Source organism: Pteropus medius, unplaced genomic scaffold (genome assembly GCF_902729225.1).
Source record: "Pteropus medius unplaced genomic scaffold, Ma_sr-lr_union100, whole genome shotgun sequence".
Lineage (NCBI taxonomy): Eukaryota > Metazoa > Chordata > Mammalia > Chiroptera > Pteropodidae > Pteropus > Pteropus medius.
Window position 1 is genome coordinate 28479366 of NW_024354502.1, and position 22305 is coordinate 28501670.

The following is a 22305-nucleotide window of genomic DNA, read 5'->3' on the forward strand; positions in this document are numbered from 1 at the left end:
TCTCCTGTGTGTCTTAGTGCTGTTTCCACAGCCTCACATAGCATCTTTTTAAAAATGAAACACATATTTCTTTCAGAACCTGGCAGTTGGGGCAGGAGCTGTTGGATCTTTGCAGCTGACCTATATCTCAAAGGTAATATTGGCCTGGAGCTCTGGGAATCCATATTCTGTAAGTAGGTTTGGTATCTATACAGGAGGAACTGTCAAATTCTTTGGGCTTTAGCATATGGGGGTGTTGCATGGGCAGTAAAGTGCTCTCCCTTCCTCATGGCTGCCTGTGAAGCCCTGCATCTGGGTGGAGTATGGTCAGCAGGTTCTTGGAGGGTGGGCCTGCAGCCTCGGACTCCTGAGACACAACAGTCAGAGATGTTCTTAGCTTCGGCAGAAGAGGTATAGGCGGTGGGGATAGGAGTGGAACGTGACATTTTTTGTAATTGGGGCAAGAAGGAACACGAAAACAACAACAAAATAAAAACCCCAGTGACTGAAGGATTCTCCCAAAGGGTATAATTAAATAGGAGCAGCTCAGAAAGAATTGGGGCTGTGTGGAATTTTATCTATCACCTGGACAGGATTACTGCTGATGGAAGGCTATAAATGCCCTGAAAACGTACTAAGATGTACCAGGAAGCCATTCAGCAGTCAAATAACTGCTGGAGAGTCTGGCAGGCGGGCTGACAGGCCACCCCCTGGTCTAGTTTGTGCAGACATTGTGAGAGCAGCCCCTCTTTGGTGCTGAGACCTGGGGGTGAGGGCTGGGGCTGGTTTTTGATGCCCCCATGTAGCTGCTGGATTCAGCTTCTTTTAGCAGCCCCTTCCTGGAGCAGGCCCCAGGACCGACCCGTGATACAGCAATGATAAAAAAAAAAAATGGCCAGGGAATTTAGATCCTTGCCAGAAAGAGGAACTCTTTGTCCAGTGAGAAGAGCCAGGTGGCACCCAGCCAGCACTGTTTCAGGAAGTCCTGCTCTCCCCATGCACCCTCACTTCAGGCCTCTTGGGGACCTCTGCTTTTTTTGTCCAGGATCTCTAGCCCTTAGGTGTTTCAAATGGGATGGAGGGGACCCTAATCTGAGGGACTTCATCTCTCTATCTCAGCTGGTCAGCGGGCGGATATGGAGGTGGAGGCAGCTGCAGCGGCTGCAGGAGAGTCTGGCAGACACAGCTGGGTGCAGAGAGGCAGACACACAGGGCAGTGTCTGAGCAGATTAGAGAAAGAAGATAATGACCTGGGGGAAGGGGGACAGGCCTTTGAGAGTGCAGCTTTGTGCATGCCTCATGGTAAGAAATGTGGCTGCCTCGTGGACCAGTCAGGCCAGGGGCTTGGGCCCTCCCTTCTCCTGTCTGGACTTGCTATGAGCTCATTAGGTCATTTCTCCAGGAAAGAGAATTCTGAGAGGAGAAGCAGAGAGCCTCAGTATTAATGAAACCCCAAACCTGCTTCTGTTTGAGAGGGTTTGGAAAGTTTTTTGTTTGTTTGTTTGTTTGTTTGTTTGTTCAGTGGGGGGAAGAATGACTATAATCTGCTGAATTGTGATTTATAAATGCAGCTCAGATGGGATTTTTGGAATTCTCAGGTTTGGAGGCAACCTTGTTTTAAAAGGATGGACCTGCCTTTTAGTCCTTCATGGGAGAGGCAGGCCCAGATGGGTCTTTTGAAAAACCCACAGCTGCCGTGGGTCAGGTTACACAGAGCTGAGGGCCTTTAACTCCTGCCTGACCCAATGCCAGAAAGCAGGGTTTTCCCAGAAAAACATTTAGCCATGGTACCATTATCCAATTCAGCATTCCAGGTTATTTATTGTTAACCCCTAGGCATTCCCTTTCAGAGTAAAGCATTTAACCACAGTTTTAGCCTTGTTTGTGGTATATGTGTGGCCTCTGTTCATAGCTCTTTTGTGGGGACTAGTGTTGGGGAGATGGAGTCCTTTAGAGCAGGGGCCCCCAACCCCTGGGCCGCAGACAGGTAGCAGTCTGTGGCAGATTAGGAACCAGGCCGCACAGCAGGAGGTGGGTGGCAGGCAAGTAAGTGAAGCTTTATCTGTATTTTCAGTGCTAGCATCACTGCCTCAGCTCCACCTCAGATCATTAGGCATTAGATTCCCATAGGAGCACTGGGCCCTGCTGCCAAAAAGGTTGGGGACCACTGCTTTAGAGAGGCCAACAGAGATGAAAGTTCTTGACCTGATGTCATCCAGGGCATCAGTGGCAGCACAACCAGTTCTTGGGCAAACTAGAAAATAATTGACGCTGGCCTTTGGTGCCACCTACCTTCTCACTCTGCCTGATGGCCCTTCTCTTCTACACAGCCAACCCACTACCCTACCCTCAGCTTGTGTCCCTTTCTGTCAGGGCTTTTGCCCTCAGTATCTCTAAGGAAGACCCTCCCCACCCCCCCCATAGAACAGTGGTTTCTGTCAACAAAAATTACTCCCCAAATATTAGAAAATGGAAAGATTTCATTCAGGTGAATAGTTTGCAAACTAGGGAGATGCAGCCTCTGACAGAAACTAAAAGTGTGTTAAATTTTACAGAGAAAGTTCCTGCCCAGTTTCCCAGTTAGATCTGTTTTATGTAAGCGTATCCAAATTTGTGCAGTTCTTAGCGGTGCAAAACATGCAATCCTGATTTGTCAGCATTACGCATCCTGATTGGTTGTTATGGAGCAGTTTTGATTAGTTGGTTTAAATATTGAGAGGATATAATTATGTAATTCTTATTGGACAATGCAGGTCTCAGTTCATTGGTTGAAAGACAAAACCAGAAACTCCCTTATAATAATTGACTCAAGGGGCGTAATGGAGCAGGGCATAATGTAGGAAGCTGAGTTCAGTCTGAGGTTCTTTCCAGTATACAGAGTACGTGAGAAGCCCCTGTCAGCAGATGGCCACTAGACTCATTATTTATAAAATTTGGGCCCTCAGTTGACTATTAGGAGTCCATCTCAGCAGATAAATTCCTTCTCAGGGTTCATATCAAATGAATCTTTTATCTCAGGGCCCACATGCTTAACCTTTTGGGTGGGTCTTTTCTTTGGAGAGTCTTATGAAAAGTATGGACTCATTTTCCAGGCAAAGTATGTATAGTGTGCATACACTGTGGTTTCGCCTGTAATTTTAGGGCTCATTGACCCCATGATTGGTCCAGACACCCCTACTTAGAGCCCCTCCAATCATTCTTTGTAGATAGATGACTGCTTCTCTTGCTCTTGGTGCCACCTCATGGGGCAGGGTCACTCTGGACACGGGTTCAGAATTTCACCAGAGCTGTAAGACCTTGTTCTGCTGCTGCTGCTCGGATTGAAGGGCCCCAGCTTCACTTCCGGCCAAAGGCAGACAGGGTGGGGCTGGCTAGCAGAGCCCTGCCACTGATGAGCTGGCTGCTCCTGTGGTCTGTTTTTGATCTGATAAGAGCAGGTTCCTGAGAGTGTTTCACTGTGGAGCGGCCTCATCTGTGTCACTCTCTGAGACCCGTGCTCATTTCCCCCTTCACATCCCCGACCTCCTCTCACTGCTTGCATAATCTAGGATCTGCTCGTCAACCACAGTTGCGCAGGTACTCAACTGTGGCCACCTTGGAGCATGCAGATAGTTGCGCTTGGCTTCTCTTACTAAAGTCAGCCTGTCAATCATACTTCTTCAGGATTTTCTGCTCCTTCACTACATCTGAAGGAAGCTGCACAGCCTGGCTTGATTATCAACATGTGGTGGGTGTGTGTGTAGAGGGGTTATGCTTCCCAGGGGCCAAGGATTCTGCTTTCACAGTCACCAGGATGTCGGGGAGGCCAGAGCTACCTGTCCATAGTAAATGAGACCCCTCACTTTAGTCCTTCTCTCCAAGGGGGAGATGATATCATCTTCTTCTTTTGCCATTCTGTGACTATAAGAAGGGGTCTAGTAATTTCATTTCAGCTCTGTTAATCAGGGTACATCAGGGCAGAACTAGAACTGATGTTAATTTAGCAAGGAGCTGCTTTGCCAAATAATCCTTCTGTGGTAAGCCGTGAAGCATGAGGCAAATTATAGATGTGCATGCATATAATCATGCATACCCCCTGACTGAAAACTGGAGAACAAATACAAACAAACAATAAAAGAACCAGGCAATCTCTTTGAAAGCCTCAGTTCCTGTAATAAGCACGTGCATAGCATTTTTGCATTATAGGCAGGCGATAAGTCATGGTCAAAGTGGACTGTGTCATCCAGCCAGGGTGAAAGTATCCATTGATGATGCCCTATATAGTTGATGGTAACTGTCAGGTTCTGGGAGAAAGAGTCTCCTTATAAGCTGGAGAAGGTCTCAGAGAGCCAGCTTTTCATTGTTATTCCAAAGCCAAAAGTAGAAGAGCGTGAGATAAGTGGGTTCTAAGGGTCGGGATGGCTAAGACAGTCCTATGATGGTCAGGGTGATACAGGAACTAAGGGCAGGAATGCAGTTTATGGGCACGAGGGCTGGCAGGAACATGGATGCTTGGGGAAGAACATCGATGCAGAGGAAGAAAATGAGTCACTGACAGATCAGAACATCAGACGCAAGCAGAATAAAGGCATACACTGTGGTTCAGATTAAATTTCAGGGTCTGAAACCCAGAAAAATAAGATATCATGGGGACCAAGACTGTGGTGTCTCGGAGCTCCAGTGCACAGTTTCTGGGAGTGGTGAAAACTTGACTGGGTTCAAATAGTTGGTATGAACTTAGGATGTGCAGGTTCACCTTTGCTTAACTCTTCATGTTTTTCAGGACTATTTAGGCTTTCTTAGGCCCGATGGCTTTCACCTCACATCATGGTAAACATTTCAAAACATACCCACATTTCTTTTTTTTTTTTAAATCTTATTTTATTTTCTTTATTTAAAAAATTTATTTTTATTATGGTGACATTGGTTAACAAAATCCAGTAAGTTTCAGGTGTACAATTCAAAGGTAAGGCATATATATATGTATACTGCATTGTGTATTCACCACCCATAGTTAGATTTCTTTCTGTCACAACACATTTCTTATTAAATATAATTGTTTAGCTATAAAATATTAAAGAGGATTTTAATCATTTTACTTTTGGAATGATTTGGCTATGAGTAACTCATTTAATTTATGATTGGCTCTAATTTTTCGGCAGATTTCATACCCGTGGAGTCTTGTGAACTAAGAAAATCAAAGCTACTAATTATTTTCAAATGTAATGAAATTTTAGTGAATGTTTAAATGAAACGTTGATGAAGTCGACTAAATGTGACATCTTAAAGACATTTAATTATGTACTTGTCAGCGAGGTTGCTATAAATGTTATATAGACATTTAATTGAGTATTGATTAATGTTGAGGATGCCATATTCGTTTTGTATATTGGAGACCAGGCATTTTTTCAGGTCTCATACATTTTTTGTATGCCCCTGAGGCACTCCCCAGGCTCTCAGCATTTTTCCCATAGTGCCAGGGATGCCACTGCTTGTATTAATAATGTGGAATAGGATTTTAAAGGAAATAAGGTATAAGAAGCAACAAATGGTTTCTCTTTTATTGAGCAGCTTCTGTGTGACAGAATGGGTTAAGTACCTCACCTGCACTATATCATATTTAGTCCTCACAATAGCTCTATGACAATATGGTGTTATCTCTATCTAGTGGAATAAGAAATGGGAGTCACACAAGTGGGACACCTAGGATTTGAGCCATGGCCCTCGGGTACCACAGCCAGACTATACTGCCCGTCCTTCCTTTGATAGGCCGCTACCTCAGTTTCCATCTTAAGTATTTGGGGCAGGATTAATTTTGGTTGTTAAGGAATCTGGCTAGGTCTACAGAAAGAACTTAGAGCCAAGAGTGAGAATCCAGACAGATTGGTGGGTCAGTCATTATCAGACCCTTAGCAACTGCGAGCCAAGAAGAGACCTTAATTTTGACTTGAGAGTTTTTCTTTAGCTCCTGACTTCATGCCTTCTGTTAAAGTGAGAACAAGTAGAATGCCCTTGGCTGGAGAGGGGATTGAGAGAATGGTGTCCACAGGAGGATCATGTGGTAATAATTCTTAGCCTTGGTCCTGGGAGAAGGTGGCTGGCCCCTTAGAAATCCCAGTTACAGTGGTGGAGGTCTGCTCCAGGGAGGTACAGCTTGCATCAAAGGTAGTCAGTCACCTAATCTTTGTGGGCATATGAGTTGGAATATGAGTTGCTTTCCTTTATCTTTTCAGTGTATTTGATCCTGAGCAAGGTGGGCTTACATAGGCACATACTCAGGAATGTACGTGCCAGGGATAGGATGGAAAAAGCAAGATGAAATCAAACGAGAGGTGTAGAAATCTTTGTACTTTCTTGTGCCCTTTTCTTAAATGCATAGTTATGCTCTCGGATTCCATCAGCCCCTCTTGGGACATGCGGGAAGAACATGTTTTCATGGTTGAGCAGTCAGGGTAGATATATAGGAAATTGATCAGTGTGTCCAAATGTGGTGAGAGACATGCGGCCTAATCTCTCTGTGAGCTCTAATTGGAATCTACATTGCAGCAATACTACTTTTGGTTTGGAGAACTGTTTAGGGATGGGACTTGGTGGTTAAGCGGCAAGTGGAATCTTGCTAGTGTGATTGGGGCCAGTATAGGTTTTTTGGTTCAGAGAAAATTTTGTCAGGACTCAGTGGCTTCTAAAAGTGTTTTGCAAAGGTAAAGATTAACACAGACATCAAGATAGTGATCATTTCTGAAGGGTGAGGATAGGACTCTTTCAGGGAGGGGCAAAAGACTTCTAAGAAATAGGACTGAGAGTGTCCCGTTTTTAAATCTGAACGGTGAGTACAGGGTCTCCACTTAATTATTATTCTTTAAAGTGTTCACACATGTTTTATCTATGCTTCTTTTTGTAAGAAAAGTTTCCTAATAAAAACATTTGGAAAAAAAGCGCTTTATAATACTGGTATAAACGTATTCATGTTTCTTTTATTTTTTATTTGACTTAGGTGAGCATAGCTACCCCAAAGCAGAAACCAAAAACTCCGTTTTGCTTTGGTGAGTACTGAGCCAGGGGATGGGTTTTCTGACACTTCTACAGCCGCTTCCTCTTTTGCACAGTGACAGTCCTGTGATCACATGTGACTTACACCCTGTGTGTATGAGTGACTTCAGTCACAGTGATGTTCCTGGGTCTCAAGTGATGCTGCTTTCCTTGGTCTCGCCACAAAGATTATTAATAACATAAGACAGAGGTACACGGACCATTGGGGTTCCAGGTTCTCTTGACTCCACCGGGCAGAGTGCAAGGTATCGATTAGAAGCTTCTAGGAACCCTCAGCTCAGAGCTCAGTAGTGGTATGCTCAGGAAAAATAGAGACTTGGGAAAGTTGGGAAGATAAGAGAAAAGGAGTATTCTTACAGGGGTCTCAGTATTGCCAAACGAGTGACAGTGTTGGGGGTAACACAGGAAACAGATAACTCAGTGGATGTCTCAAGTTATTGAATCATCAGTATTTATTTGGCTCCCACTGTGTTTTTAGAACTGTACTAAATGCTACAAGAAATGCTAACAGGTAGTTTCTGTTGTGTATCTAGGGTGACTCTGAATGTAAGCTCATGAAGGCAGGGATACTTCTCTGCTTTGTCACTGCTGTATCCTCAGCATTAGCATGGTTCTGGCACGTAGTAGATCCTTGGTAAATATTTATAGAATGAATGAATGAGCTACTGAATTCTGTGTCTGCCCCATGGTTCTCACCTTTTTTTAGTTCAGGCTCATTTATGCTAGGAGAATAAAATGGCCCCTTGAGCTGTCCTCTCTCCCAACTTCAGGTTGGTTCAAACTTCTTTGGTGCTCTCATTCCCCTATCTTTTTTTCAAATAGCATCGCTAAGCTTAAAAATGACACTCTCAGATTTTGTGGTCAGCAGATCTATTTTTAAAAAAATTATGAATCCAGAAGTAAATTGTTGACTTAATGGAGTGCTCAGAGGAAAGGACAGGTTGAAAATGAAGTCAAGGTCACAGATTTGATTATTTGATCTCAGGTAAGCTTTGTTCCATTTCCCAACCACAGACGAGACTCTTAACCTAGGCCAGTTGTGTCCGTGGAAACAAGGAGCATTGGAACCAAAATGATATATGTATCATCATGAATATAAATCTGTTTGCACCTCTGAAAAGTAGTTCGAGCATGTGGCAGACTGGCAGCCTCATCACTGCACAACAGCATATTAAGGTTGTTGGTAATGTCAGGTATCATTCTTGTGGCCAGTGGAATAATCCACACTTTAAATAGAGAGAGCAGTGTAGCCTGACGCTTCCCGAATATTCATGCGGTGACTTTGCACCATGGGAAAAGTCTTCCTCAGCTTTGTGGGGACCCTACTACTTCAAACACCTTAGTTTTGTGGAGTCTTTTTGTGTTGCATACGTCCTGACCTGGAGTTTTCTCCCTCTTACTTGTGACTTTTGCAGTCATCAATGCCCTCTCTCAGAGGTATTTTCTTCAAGCCAATGACCAGAAAGATCTGAAGGACTGGGTTGAAGCCCTGAACCACGCCAGCAAAATCACTGTACGTATGATTCCTTTTCCTTTCTGGAGGGGTTCAGTGTCTCTTCCCAGCATGTGGCCTGTTTGGGTGAGGAAGAACTCTGATGGCAGCAGGGACTTTCTCAGAAGCTTGTTCCAGATCCAGTTCCCATACCTCTTCTTACACCTTGGCTTACTGACCGCAAGTTGAACTGAGAGTTGGGGTTAGAATCAAGTTCAAGGGGAAGTTCATGGAGCGTCTGCTTTGTGCTTCCGGGAGGACCCCTGGTCAGTTGTGTTTTGGGTAATGCTGATTTAGAAAGTGGTAGGATTGGAAAATGGATTGCTGACTATGAGAAGTAGAATAAAGGGCAAAACATAAGGAAGAAAGTCAGAATTTGTCCTGGCTTAAGGGAATACTCTTCTTACTGTAAGAGCTGGCCTGGGGGATCAGTCCAGGCCACCCACAAGCCTGTCCTTCCAAAGCGTTCCATTTAAAAACATCACTGAACTAATTCACTGACTGCGCTATAAGTGCTCTCGCTTTCTTTGACTTGGTTGACGAAGAACTCATTTCTTCTTCCTTAGACATACAAGGGAAAAAAGGGGAGAAGAGTAGGAAGGAGGAGAGGGAAAACTTATATTTTGGAAAAAAATAGACCTTTAACCAATAGTCTAGACTGATTTGTGGTTGAGTAACTACGGTTTGTTTATATGCTGAAAAGTTTTATTTTCTGTATTATACAGTCAGAAATGCTTACATTCTAGTGACTTCCAATAATAACCATCATGCCCTGGAGTAGATCACTCTCCATGTATCTCAGGGTTCCTGTGCATAAATTAATAGAAGAAATCTGTGTATCTATCTAGCACTTGTAATGCTGGACTCAAGCAGAGTACAGTTTAGTCGTCAGAGCAGTTTTGCTCGTTAGCTTATTATTCTGATAAACCTTGGTAAACCCAAGAAAAGAGAGCGAAAGGACAGGAGGGAGGGAGATTGCTGCAACTCACATGTCTGCTCACCCAGGTGCTTGTGCACATGACTCCTAGTGCTGATTTTAATAAAGGTTTTCTTCAGTCATGTTGGGGTCTTCGCCCTTCTGTGCCTTCCACAATTCGGGGAGTTTTTTTCCGATATCTAATACCTCGTTCTCATTCATTGTTTCCTCCTGGATTTCCTCTGTTTCCTGCCTGGTTAACTGGGCTACACATTCTGTACGGCAGCAGGGACCCTCTTTCCCTTTCTTTTGTGCCTTGAGCATAGAGTTGCTCTAATCACGTAGTTCCCCTTGCCTCTTTTCTGGCCGTGCGGGGCAGAAGTTACAGGCTGTGGGAGTGGAAAGGAGCATGATGGTGCCCAGAGGCTGGAAGTCCAAAGACCTTGTGTAGTGTCAAAGCCTTCTTCAGGGTCTCCATAGTCTCCAGGTCTCCAGGGTCCCATTCACTTTCCTTGTTCTGTTTATACATCCCTTCACTTCTCCTGCAAAAGGTTCTATGAGACAGAAGGAAGAGGAGGGGTACCCTTCTTCCTCCTAATCTTTTTGTGTCCTGAAAGGGTTTAGTTTTTCCTCCACTTCCACATCATCTTATGTGGCGTATCTTTCCTTAGAGAGACTGGATAGATGTGGGACTGGGACACCACATGGATGACATACATATTTATTTTAGCCCACTTTATGTGCAAAGTGAAGCATCACGCACTTCGGGGGATACAGAGATGAAAGAGGGAACAGATAGCATATTGAGCCAAACCTTCACATGTCTCATACGTTCACCCCTCACATCACTCTTGTGAGATAGATGCTTTTACTGCCATTTTTCAGATGAGGAAAATGGAAATCAGAGTCTTGCCCAAAGTCTAGAAGTTAGTAAGTGGTAGAGCTGGGATTCAAACTCAGGACCCTTTGGCTCCCAAGACCTAGGAGTTTATAAAAATATTAAACATGAACAACAGTGTTAAAATAAGTTAGATCACACACCACTTTACATACATGGCTTCATTTTGCCTTGTAAAAACCCTAAATAGGAAGGGCAAGTGTTATTATCCTCATTTATAGATGAGGAAATGGAAATGCCTAGAGATCAAAGTGACTTCCCCCAAGGTTATGGACCCAGCATGGATCTAGTTTTTCTGCCCACAGATCACTGTTCATATTATGCTGAGGTCACTGAGTTCTTATGATTGAAGAAAATGATCAACATATGGTTTTTAAAGAATTAGGCTCTCTCAGAGTATTAGTATTCCCGTATTTGTTTTCTAGGGCTACTGGAACAAACTGGGTGGCTTAAAACAACAGAAATTTATTCTCTCATGGAGACCAGAAATCTTGAATCAAGATGTTAGCAGAGCTGTGTTCCCTCTGAAGACTTTAGGGGAGAATCTTTCTTGCCTCCTCCAAATTCTGGTGGCTCCCAGTGGTCCTTGGTGTTCCCTGGCTTGTAACTGCATGATTCCATCTCTTCCTCCATCACTGTATGGCTTGTGTGGCTGTGTGACCACTGTTGTTCCTTTAATAACATCAGTCATAGAACTTAGGACCCACCATGAACCAGTATAAGCTCATCTTAATACCATCTACAAAGATCCTAGTTCCAAATAATGTCACATTCTGAGGTTATGGGTGGACAGTTTTGGGGGACATTATTTAACTCACTGTATTTTTCAAAAGAGTTGAAAATTGAGCTGTACAAGTGAAGCACAGCTCCCTCCTCCCCACCCACACATCCCCAAGTTGGATGATCACTTCCAGCAGTCTAAGCATGCCTGGTGAGAAGGAAGATGAGTCCTTGAGAGCTTCATTTCACATTACAAATGATATCCTTGTGGATCTCTAGCATCAGAGAACATGCCACAGGTGGATAGAAGAGGGCGCACCCTTAACTAAGCCTCTGGGATATGGCCAAACCAAAAGGATGACCTTGTTTTCAAGCTCTAGAGCATAGTTTTTGTTGAATTTGTCCTCAGTAGGCTGATTCAAAGTCTCAGGAAGTGGAAACAGTTTTGGAAAGGCTCTGGGTGGCTAGAAGTAACCCATGATGTTGGGGCATGAACAGGGACAACCGGCTATTCTCTGGGCAGAAGACGGGAAGATTCTGACAGACAACAACAGCTAAGCTTCTATGAGGCGTTTTCTGGTCTTTGTTAACTAAAAGCCTTTGTCCCTACTTCTTTCTTGGGTTTTAGGAATTCATTTGGGTCATTCGAGAAGAATTTCTTCTGTTCCATGGTGATTATACCACTAAACACCCAAGCAATAATAACATACCTAAAGAATTCTATCACAATAGCAAAAAATCAGAGAAATTTAGGAAGGTGGTAAGTAGGTAGGTGGGTAGTGGTATTTAGCACTGGAGAGTTAGCCAGTCCTTGGGCAAGTCATTTTAATGAGCTTTCATTGACCTTATCTATGAAATGGATAGATAAGGTCTATCCATTGAGCTTAGGGATAGCGCAGTAAAGAGTTTAGTGCATTCCTGGCACTGAGTAGAGGCCCAAAGCAATGAGACCTGCTATTCTCTCTCAGACAGCCATAAAGAAAAGACAAGGTGGATTTCTGGCCCAATCAGGCGAGGTGGTGGGCAGAGGTCACTCTTGTCTATGTAAACTGAGAATGCAGGCCAGAAAGAGGGGTCTCATCTTTCTGGGGCCCTGCTGTAATCACAGTGGTCTTGCTCCTTTGCAAAGATACCAAATGGAGTTGTCCTTGGTCCCCCTGAGCTGTGAGCTCTTAAAAGATTCTTTGGTCTTTCTAACTCTCAAGGCTGTAGAAGAAGCAGTAAAGGATGTTGGCTTTTTTCATGTGGTCCATAGTTATTTTCTGGTAGATCCACACAGGATGCTAAGTTTTTGTGAATGAGAGGCTTTGTGATTCTGTATACACCATACCAGCTGGGTGATAGGTCCAGTCTCTGTCCCGTTATTAGTCATGGCTTTGGCCAAATGACTTGACTGTTCTGAGCCTCTCTTTAATTCTTACTAAATGAAAGATTTTATCAGAGTTTGCAGACGCTGGTATAAATGAGTGAAGTGGGTGAGGAGAAAGAAGAAAAACATAAATGAGAATAAATGCCACCTGAAACATGGCCTCAGTGTGGAGAGAATGGTTAGGATAGTGGCAAACTGAAGAATGAATTCCCCATCAAAAGAGAGAAGTGCTGCTCATCTGGGAATCTGGATTTTATATGAAATATCCTAAATTTTAAGTGTAGATTGGAAACACACTGCATAGGACAAACAAAACAGTTTGGGCCAAGTCTGCCTTGGGCTCTCCGTTTGCAACCTGTGGCCTGTGGTCTCGAACCAGCCATAAACTTCTATGATCATATGTACATACCCTCATTTGATAACCAAAACAACTCTACGACATAAATGTTATTCCACTTTCCATTTTACACATGGGATAGTTTAGGCCCAGAGAGATTCAATGATTTGCCGAAGGTTACTCGGTTAGTTAGTGACCTGTCGTGAGTTGTTATTCCCCAGGCCTTGGGCTCCAAAGCTCATGCTCCCTGATTCTGTACCATATACCACATATGGGTACCTGTGCCCCTGCCTAGCATACTTTCTTCTGTCTTCACGTTCCTGGTTCATTTTCATTCTCCAGGTTACCGTTTATACATCTCCTCCTCTGCTAACCACTCCATTTCAAGCAGTTCCCCTGCTGTTCTCTAGCTTAGCTCCTGTTTGTTTTCTTCATGGCACTCACCACATTTTGTAATTAGCCTGATTGTTTCGCTATGCAATTTTTGTCAAGTGTCCCTTACTAGCATCTCCATGCCATAAGGGCAGGACATGTGTCTAAATTTGCTGTTTTATACTTTGTTCTCTTGCCAGGGAAGGGCTGGCTTACAGTAGGTACTCAGTATGTTTGTTGAGTAAGTGTGTACATGAGTGTGTGTGTGTGTGCACGCATGTGGTGTGGGGGTGGCTGGCAGAGTTCCTTTTACTCAGATATTGATTGATGGAAGGCCTGGGGAAGAGAGGGGCATCTTACTATAATTTAGTACATTAGCTTTCGTTGCTCTTCCTCAGCCTACTTTTGGCCCCGGCTTTTCCTAAGCTTCTGTATCCTGTTGACCATGATGCCATCATTCTTCCCAGGTACCCAAAATTGGGAGCCTGCCCCTGACGACCGAACTTCTCAAAAGCCTAGCAGTTCCTCCGGCCTCAGAGAAGAAGCCTCAGGTGGCCTACAAGACAGAGATCATCGGAGGGGTGGTGGTATACACGCCCATCAACCAGGTGCTGGGGCCTGGGACTGCCAGGGGGTTGTGGGGTATGTGATGTCTTGGTGTGCTAGTGATGCGTACAGAGGACTGTACTGAGAAAAGGGTAGATGGGAGTTTGAGAAGCCAGTGCAGATGGAGTGGGCAGGAACATACAGGTCTGGCGTGTGTGTAAATAATGGCAGTAGAGAAATTGAGGCCTCCACATCTTGAAATTGTGTGGCCAGCACAGTTCGGCACCATACATAGGAGACTAGCACACGTAGACACCATGAGGAGCAAGGCTGGAAACAGGCCCACTGTCTTTCTTCTGGTTTGCCTTCTCTGTCCTTCCCATTTTCCTGGGTCTGCCCAACATCCCTGAGCCTTATTCTGTGAAAACAGCAGGTATAATGCCTGATGGGGGCAAAGTAACTGTATATTTTCTTGTTTAACTCTATGACTGCTATAGTGGGCATAGACGAGAGATGATTCGGCCAGAGGAAACTGGGTTGGGCAGGGGCTGTGACTATGTAAGGATTGAGGGGGAGGTGCTAATTCTGATCCTGTTTCCTTGTAGAATGGTGGGGATGGGCAGGAAGGGAGTGAGCCAGGGTCCCACGCCATTCTTCGAAGGTCCCAGAGTTACGTCCCAACGACAGGCTGCCGTGTTCCCACTGGGCCTCCCCTCATTAAGAGTGGCTACTGCGTGAAGCAAGGGAACGTGGTGAGTATCAGCACTGGGGCTGGAGCGGGTTCTGGTTACTCCCTGGAGCCTGTGGGTATGGGTATAGCAGAGCGGGAAGCAGGCTGAAAAGAGGAGCTGCAGTCCTCCATGCTCGCTGCTGCCCAAACCATGAGAGGCTTGGAAACAAACACTTGCCCCTGCAGGTCAGAGGCATTGCTCCTGATAGAAAGAACTTTTTGTCCCCTACTGAATGTGGGAGCACCCTTTGAGTGCTGGTACCTTTTTCTAATGTCCTGTTCGTTACTTTTTATTTCAGCGGAAGAGCTGGAAACGTCGCTTCTTTGCACTCGATGACTTCACTATCTGCTACTTCAAGTGTGAGCAGGTTTGTAGTCACTCCGGGACCCTTCTAAGAGGTCATGGAAGGGAAGAGGCACATGAGTAACACCCACGTGTGTGTGCATGAGTAGAGACGTGGACACACACAGACCTCGGAGGTGACTGTCTTACCTCCATCCCTCCTGTGTGTGCATCTTTAGAGTGACGTTTAGAGTGGCCTGAATTTCTTCCCTCCTATGCAATGAGCTGTTCTGTGGTCAGAACCACAGAGCATCTTAGATTTTTTTTCTCTCTTGATTCTTTTGAGAATTTCCCTTATTTGCAACCTGGTTTTAGTTGACCATCTCTGATGAGAGAGGCACATCGGTCATCTTAGTCTTGGTTGTGGCATTACTTGGACAGCCTCATTTACCTATCTTTCTGTTATTTCCCCCAGGACCGAGAACCACTGCGTACTATATTTCTCAAGGATGTTCTCAAGACCCATGAATGTCTGGTCAAGTCTGGGTAATTGTCTCTGCTTATTCTTTTTGATTAAAACTCCCATTTGCTCTTTTAAATCTTCATTTACGACCCTTCTGAGGCTCTGTTCAAGAGTCTTCTTCCAAGAGCAAGGGCCAGATCTTGAGGTCTCATGCATGACCCACTGTATCCTGGCTGATGCAGATGTGAGATCACACTGGGCACATTTACCGTCTTCCTGTTACTTTACTCTCAGTCCTGAGGAGACGAGCCTATATAATAATTTTCTGGTGGAGAAAAAGAAAGAATATAGGAACAAAGAAGAGGGTGGTGCTGAGATGCTTCAGGTGTTAGAGTCAGATGCTCATTCCACAGGAGGACTAAGGCTCAGAGGGGGGACTGTGCCCTTAGTCACTCACTTTGCAGCGCTTCTGGTCAGATCATTGCTAATGCCAGTGCCTCGTCCCTGAACTTATGCCTCTTGTCTTCTCTGTCTTTTGACAGATCCCTGACATCCCCTTAAAACAAGGCTGATTCACAGCAACTCTGTTATTCCCTTTGGGCAGGAGGGGAAAGTATTTTTAATATGTTTTTCTTTTCATTAGGAAACGGTTACCTTCCAAGTGCCATGATGCACAGGGTTAGTTTAGGACCTTGGACCCCCAGGCCGGGGCTTTCCCATATCCAACACCAAATAGAGATTCCCCTAGAAGTAAAGCTTTAGAAACCCAAGGGCATCTGGATATCTAGAAATCCTCGTTTTGGCCCTCAGTTTACAGTCTTTAAGGACTGTACGTTGGTCTCTCCATCCGTGGACTGTGCATGCAGAGCCAGCATCATCAGAGAAGCTATTAGCAGCAGGCAGATTGTTCCTGAATAAAGGCATGGAAGGGTCTTGCATGCGAACAGTGCTGTATGACCCAAGGAAGCAGGGACTGAAGCACTGAGTCTGGCAAATGGCAGTTGCAGAGTACAGAAAGTTAGGGAAGTTCCCAGTGACAATTTATAATTCATGAAAGTAGCTATCGGTGGAAGTTCCAGAAGTGTGGCTCCTAAGTTGCTAGCGGGCAGAGGAAAGATTAGGCATGACCGAGTCCCCGGAGATGGCTCCTGCCTCCGGGGCCTGTACAGATAGACATACAAGCACCTGGGCACGTTGTGGCAGCTTGGCGAACCCAGACGAGGTCAGTCCTAAGAGTGTTCTGGACTCTGCCTGAATCTCTGACTTCCAGAGTCAGACTGAACTCTGAATAAAAGACTTAAGGTTGTTGAAGATCATCAGGGAAGGAATCCCCAAGCCTCTGCAGGATCCAGACCTGTGAGACTGTGGCCTCCTCCAAACCCAGTCAGAGGGCTTTAGGGCATCTGGGTAGTCAGCCAACATTTGTTAAATTGAATTGAAGTGAATTGAATTGAATTGAATCAAAAAGCAGCATGTAACCTGAGAAGCAGAGGTGAAAAGGCTGGGGATTTCCTCCCTGCTTTGCTTTCACCTCCTCAGTGGTTGATTCCATGATTGTATTCTGTGTCCATGACTAGTTTAAGAGTTTGAAACATTTAGCCAGAAAGCAGAGCCATCTCTACTCAGAAACTCAGAAAGTAATAATAGTGAAATGTATTTCAAGTGACCACTACATGACATGCATTGTACCAGATGCCTTATATACCTTATAATTGATCTTCGTGGTGTGGTAGCCAGCCTGATAAAGGAGGTCTTCTCATCTCTATTTTTATAGTAGGGGTATAAAGGCTCACAAAGTTTTAAAAACATTCCTAAAATACCTTTTCCCTAAGTGGAGATAGGATTTGGTCCATCCGACCCCCATCTTACTGCCCTCTCCCCTTTAGTCTCATGCTCCTCTTTTGCCCAGTGCCCATGTCACTGGCCAAACACTTGCCATTTTCTTCCAAGTCCTCATTTATGAAGCCGACTCTGACTGTCTGCAATCGGTTCTTTCTTGGACTCATTCTAACTCTTGGCATATAGCACACAGTCTGACACCTAATTGTATAGATTTGCTTTTTTGTGTTATTTTATTGGGAAGGAATTAGATCTTTCACTCCTTATATATCCCCTACTATGACTGGATGCACACAGCTGACATTTAACACTGGAAATAATTTCAGCTGATTTGAGGTTTGTCACTGAGCATCAGCTACTTCTTTCCTTCTTTGCAGAAGTCAGGATCCCTCTTCCCAAACACACCCATTTTGAAGCATCTTAAAGTGTCTGCTCTTGCCTTCCTTTTCTCCTCTTTAGTGTCCAGTCCCCTCAGCTCAGTATAATGAAGCACAGAGCAGGAATTTAATGTAGTTGATGAACTTGCTGCCTGGGTGAGGAAAGGTTTGGAAATGAGAGAGATGGCTCCCTTAGAAGAGGCAAACAGTAGTGGAATAATTAAAAGCATAGATGCTGGAGTCAGACCTGGGTTCAAATCCCGACTCTGCCATTTACTAACTCTGGTGCCATGGAAAGTCTTGTAACCTCTCCGAGTCTGGGTTCCGTCATCCATAAAGTGGTGAGTGTTAAGTTCCTCATTGGATTGTTGTGAAGATTGGATGAAATAACGCTCCAAAAAAGCACTTGCACAACAAAAGCACTCGAAGAACAGAATGGTGGTTGCCATTTATAACATCCCGTTATAAAATAAGTAAGTCCTGGGGATGTAATGCACAACATGGTGACTATAGTTAACAATACTGTATTATATGTTTGAAAGTTGCTAAGAGAGTAGATCTTAAAAATTCTCATCATAAGAAAAAAGTTCGTAACTGTGTGGTGATGGATGTGAACTTACTGTAGTGACCATTTCAAATATATACAAATATTGAATCGTTATGTTGCACATTTGAAACTAATAGAAAGTTACGTGTCAATTCTCTCCATATATATATATACATACACACACATACATATATGCATACACACACGTATACACAACACCAGTAAAATTTTTATCTACTTAACTCTGAAAAAAAAAAGCACTCAAAACAGTGCTTTGCACAAAGCACATCGTGCATATTAGCCACTAAAGCAAAAACAACAAACCAAACCACAACTGTAGGCAGTGTGGGGTGTGGTAGATATTAGGCAGGAGGTTTTAGAGGGAAAGGAGCTTTATGTTAATAGAACAGGTGTGGGTAGAGCGGTTCCACAGGGATGGTGAAACCTCCTGAGATCCTCTAGGAACTGAAGGGAGAAGAAAGCCCTGCAGTGTTTTTTGAGGCAGGCGCTGAGGGAAGAATGGCCCAGGAGTCCCCTTCTTATGGTAGAGGGTACTGGTGCCTTGACTTAGGACAAATCAAGTCCTCAATGTGTACACCATCCTGCTGGTAACTTACTTTCTCTTTCTCTGCCTAGTGATCTCTTGATGAGGGACAACCTGTTTGAAATAATAACAAGCTCCAGGACTTTCTATATACAGGTAAGAAGCTCACTCAGGAGACTTTAACATTCCATTTCTGTGAATAGTGTACTCATAGGCCTTGCTTTTTCCTGTGCTTTCTCTTTTATTTTGTTTGAAGTTTCTAGTTGGTAAATTTAGCCCCTGAAAGTCAGTCCGAGTCCCATTTTATTCTAAACAGGATGTTTGCCAAAAGCTTCCCAACCATAAAATAATAAGAGCAGGTTGAGCCACTGTACCGGGGAATGTGACCATGTACCAGCTGTTCTCAGCTGCAGGGCGCCAACTAAGCAGAGAAAAAGAGAACTGGCCAGTGGTTTCACTTCTCCTTTGGAGGGTATTTATAAGCTCCGCCTGTGTGTGGTCATCACTGTGTGCGGAAGGACAAAAGCACAGAGGCCCCTGTTCAGGCACCAGGTGCAAAGACCAGCTGCACAGAGAAAGCCATTGTTTGGGCTCTGACTATTCAGCTATCAGGAGCTTCTCCCCTCCACCCACTGCTTTGGAGTTTTCCCAACTCTTTCTAAAATCATAAGAGGAAGAAAGGCAGATTTCCAAACAGAGCCTGGACTTTCAGGGCCAAGTCCCTACCCTAGCCTGCCTGGAAATCCACAGAGTGTGCCTTGATTCTTGTAGCATCATGTTAGTGCTGCATTTCTAGCATTAAGACATCATGTCGTGTGTTGGTGTAAACGAGGGGCCCCTCAACCAAAGCTTTTCAGGGTTCCCACTGCACTTTTCTCTTTGTTTCAAGCATCACTCTCCCTTCCACAAGGTCGCCCCCCTTTCACAAGTTGATGGGTAGCAGCTCCAGTTGTCCTGACTCTCCGAGCTGGTCCCCCTGCTGGAGCCCAGCAGACAAGGCATATGTAGGTTTCATTCATTCAGACAAGCACTTGCCATCCCGGAAGAGACAATGTAGGAGAGCTGCAGAAAGTGTTGCTGGAGTGTTAGAGCTGGCTCCATTGCTGTTCAGGGGCAGAGTTTAAACTGTACGTGCAATAAAAGTATTTCCAGTTCTGGCATTTAACAGATAGTTGTTGAGTATCCTCAGTCTGCCAGGCATTTTGCCTCATTCTGAGAACACTGCATTAAATAAAACAGATCCTGAACTGGAGAGGGAGAGGAAGGGCGAGGGGGAGGAGGAGGGAGAGGGAGTCTAGTAAACAGGCAATAAAAATAGTGTGATGGGATTGGGGAGGGAGAGTTGTCCTGATGAACATAGGGGAGTTTTTACGGCAGTGAAACAATTCTGTATGATACTTTAATGGTAAATGCATGAAATAGAACTTTACAGCACAAAGTGTAAACCCTAACTTATGCCAATTTTATTTATTTACTTTTTATTAAAATTATTGGGGTGACATTGGTTAATAAAATCAAGTAAGTTTCAAGTATACAGTTGAACAATATATCATATGTATATTGTATTTGTATTCACCACCCAGAGTTAAATTTCCTTCCATCACCAAATGTTTGACACCTTTGCTCCTTCCCAACATATGCAAATTTTAAGAAAGGATTTAGGAAATCAGGTGATCTCAGCATGGAATTGCAGAATATGATGAGAGAAGCTAACTGCACTACAGAGTGAAAGTACTTCACTGATGGGGATAGGGGACTAAACACAAACAAAAACCAACAGTGTGATGAGTGCTACCATTAGAGTGAGTAGTGGTTGCCATGGAAACTCATAAGAAGGGTACCTCCCCCTCGCCCCTTTCAGGCAGTCAGGGGAGGTTTCCTGAGGGAAGACATATCTAAGCTGGGGGAAGAGTAGCCCAGGCGGAGGGAGTAGCATGTGGGGAAAAAAAGCTTGGAAATAAAAGGAAAACAGAGCAAACAGGAGGCTGGAGAGCAGATACATAGGGCCCGTGGCCTGTTATGCCTTGTTGAAGAGCTTGTCTTTTATCCTGAGCGTTAGGGCCCCTCAAGGTTAAACTAGGGGAGTGACCCCATCTAATCTACCTTCTAAAGTTATCACTTGGACACGTGATCTTACTTTCAGAGCCTTTTTTTTCTCATCTGAAAAGTGAAGACAATAGCCCTGAACTCCAACTCCTGTAATGATATGCTGGCTGTGAATTGCCTGGCTGGTACAATATAGAGGACAGATGAGAAAAGGGGGAAGATAGGAGCTGGAGAGACCAGTTTGAAGGCTATTGTTGTAATTGAGGTGAGACATAAAAGGAAGCCCAAACTAGGATGCATGGACGAACGTGGAAAATGTGAACGCTATTAAGGATTCCTTTCCAGGACTCGATTGTTGGTTGCATGTGTGGCGAAGGGAGAGAGGAGAGCCAAGTGTACTGTCCAGATGTCTGGCTTGGGCCTTAGGGTGGCTGATGGCAGAAGTCACTGTGATAGGAGCATGGGAGGAGGGACTGTGGAGAGCAGAGACAAGCCTAACAGAGGTGGTTCTGAGTTTACAGTGTCTGTAGGACATCCAAGGTGACATTATGGAGGCCCTTAGATAGGCAGTGCCTGACACATTGCTGGTATTAAATATTTGTGTCAAGTGAATGATCATGCTGGGTAAGTGTTCAGGACAGAACTTTTGGGATGGAGGTAGTGATTTGGGAAACAAGAACCCCAGCAACATAAAGGTTCAAAAGTATTGCATCATTTGCATGAATATGTGCACATTTACCAGAAGCTTCTCATCATTTTTATCCTCCTTTGCCTTCTGCTCCCACGTTTCTAGGATAAAAGAACACTTGCATCACACTGAATTAATAAATAAGCAAATGGACAAATCTGTTTATCGTACCTAACTGAAAGAGACTGGAAGTTAGAGAATAATAGAGATTAAAAATCATTAAAAATATGTATTAATTCATTTTAAAATAGCAACTATAAAACTCATTTATGTTAACACAAGTAACATTTTATGAAAAAGAACTATATTTCTAAAACAAAAATAGCAACAATAGTAGAATTGTTTTTTTGTTTTGTTTTTGCAAATCTCTTTAATGGCTGGTTAAATAGAAGACAGCAGAATTCTCATATCTGCTTCTGCATTTTATCTGGAGCCATATGTTGTTTTGATTGAAGAATATGAAGAAAATCTGGCCCTGCACAGATATTATTTGGAAAAAAAGGGGATTGTTTTAATAGCTTTGTCAGATAATTGTGGATATATTTTGATTCTATACCAACACTTGGAAAATGGTAATTTCTTCACATTTAGGTGCAATGTGGGATTGGAAGCCAGTATCAATAAACTTTCATATTCTTACATTAAAATCCATTGGTCAAATTATGTAAATATCTGACCCCTAATATAAAATAATATTGAATGTCAAAAAAACCCCATTGGTCAGTTTTGCACTTTGAATAGGTCTCTTTTACCAATGAGTGATTTTGTAACTTTATGCATTGGTCATTTGGAAAATTGTGGTCTCAGTGTAGTATGCAGATCTTCCAAATGTTGACACATTTTATTATATAATATAAAAAAAAAATCACATTTGTTCATATCATCAACAAAGCATTCAGGCTCATGGAGGTGGATGTAAGTTTTCTGAAATTCTCATTTTTGCTTTGAAAGCTGAAAATTTATCATTTGCAAGAAAATACTTTCATGATCTTCCTGACGTAATAGGTTCATTTCATTCAGGTTTCAGGAAGAGTGTGTCATATACCTAAGTCTGAATAAGTTTGACTGACAGTTTCTCTGTCGGTCATTTGTTCCAAGTAAACATTGTGGTTCATGCAAAAAGTAAAAGT

The 22305-nt window shown here is 43.8% G+C and overlaps 1 protein-coding gene across 4 annotated transcripts in view; it reads left to right on the forward strand.

The window, feature by feature from the left end:
• PLEKHA2 (pleckstrin homology domain containing A2) overlaps positions 1-22305 on the forward strand; it is a 68156-nt gene that overhangs the window by 37029 nt on the left and 8822 nt on the right. For 3 of the 4 annotated variants that reach the window (XM_039853523.1, XM_039853521.1, XM_039853522.1), the window contains exons 3-10: positions 77-169; positions 6953-7001; positions 8424-8521; positions 13580-13720; positions 14264-14410; positions 14688-14756; positions 15147-15217; positions 18534-18597. In XM_039853523.1, the coding sequence (XP_039709457.1) occupies positions 77-169; positions 6953-7001; positions 8424-8521; positions 13580-13720; positions 14264-14410; positions 14688-14756; positions 15147-15217; positions 18534-18597 (732 nt within the window). The remainder of the gene's footprint in view (positions 1-76; positions 170-6952; positions 7002-8423; positions 8522-13579; positions 13721-14263; positions 14411-14687; positions 14757-15146; positions 15218-18533; positions 18598-22305) is intronic. The other variant, XM_039853524.1, reaches the window with a different exon arrangement.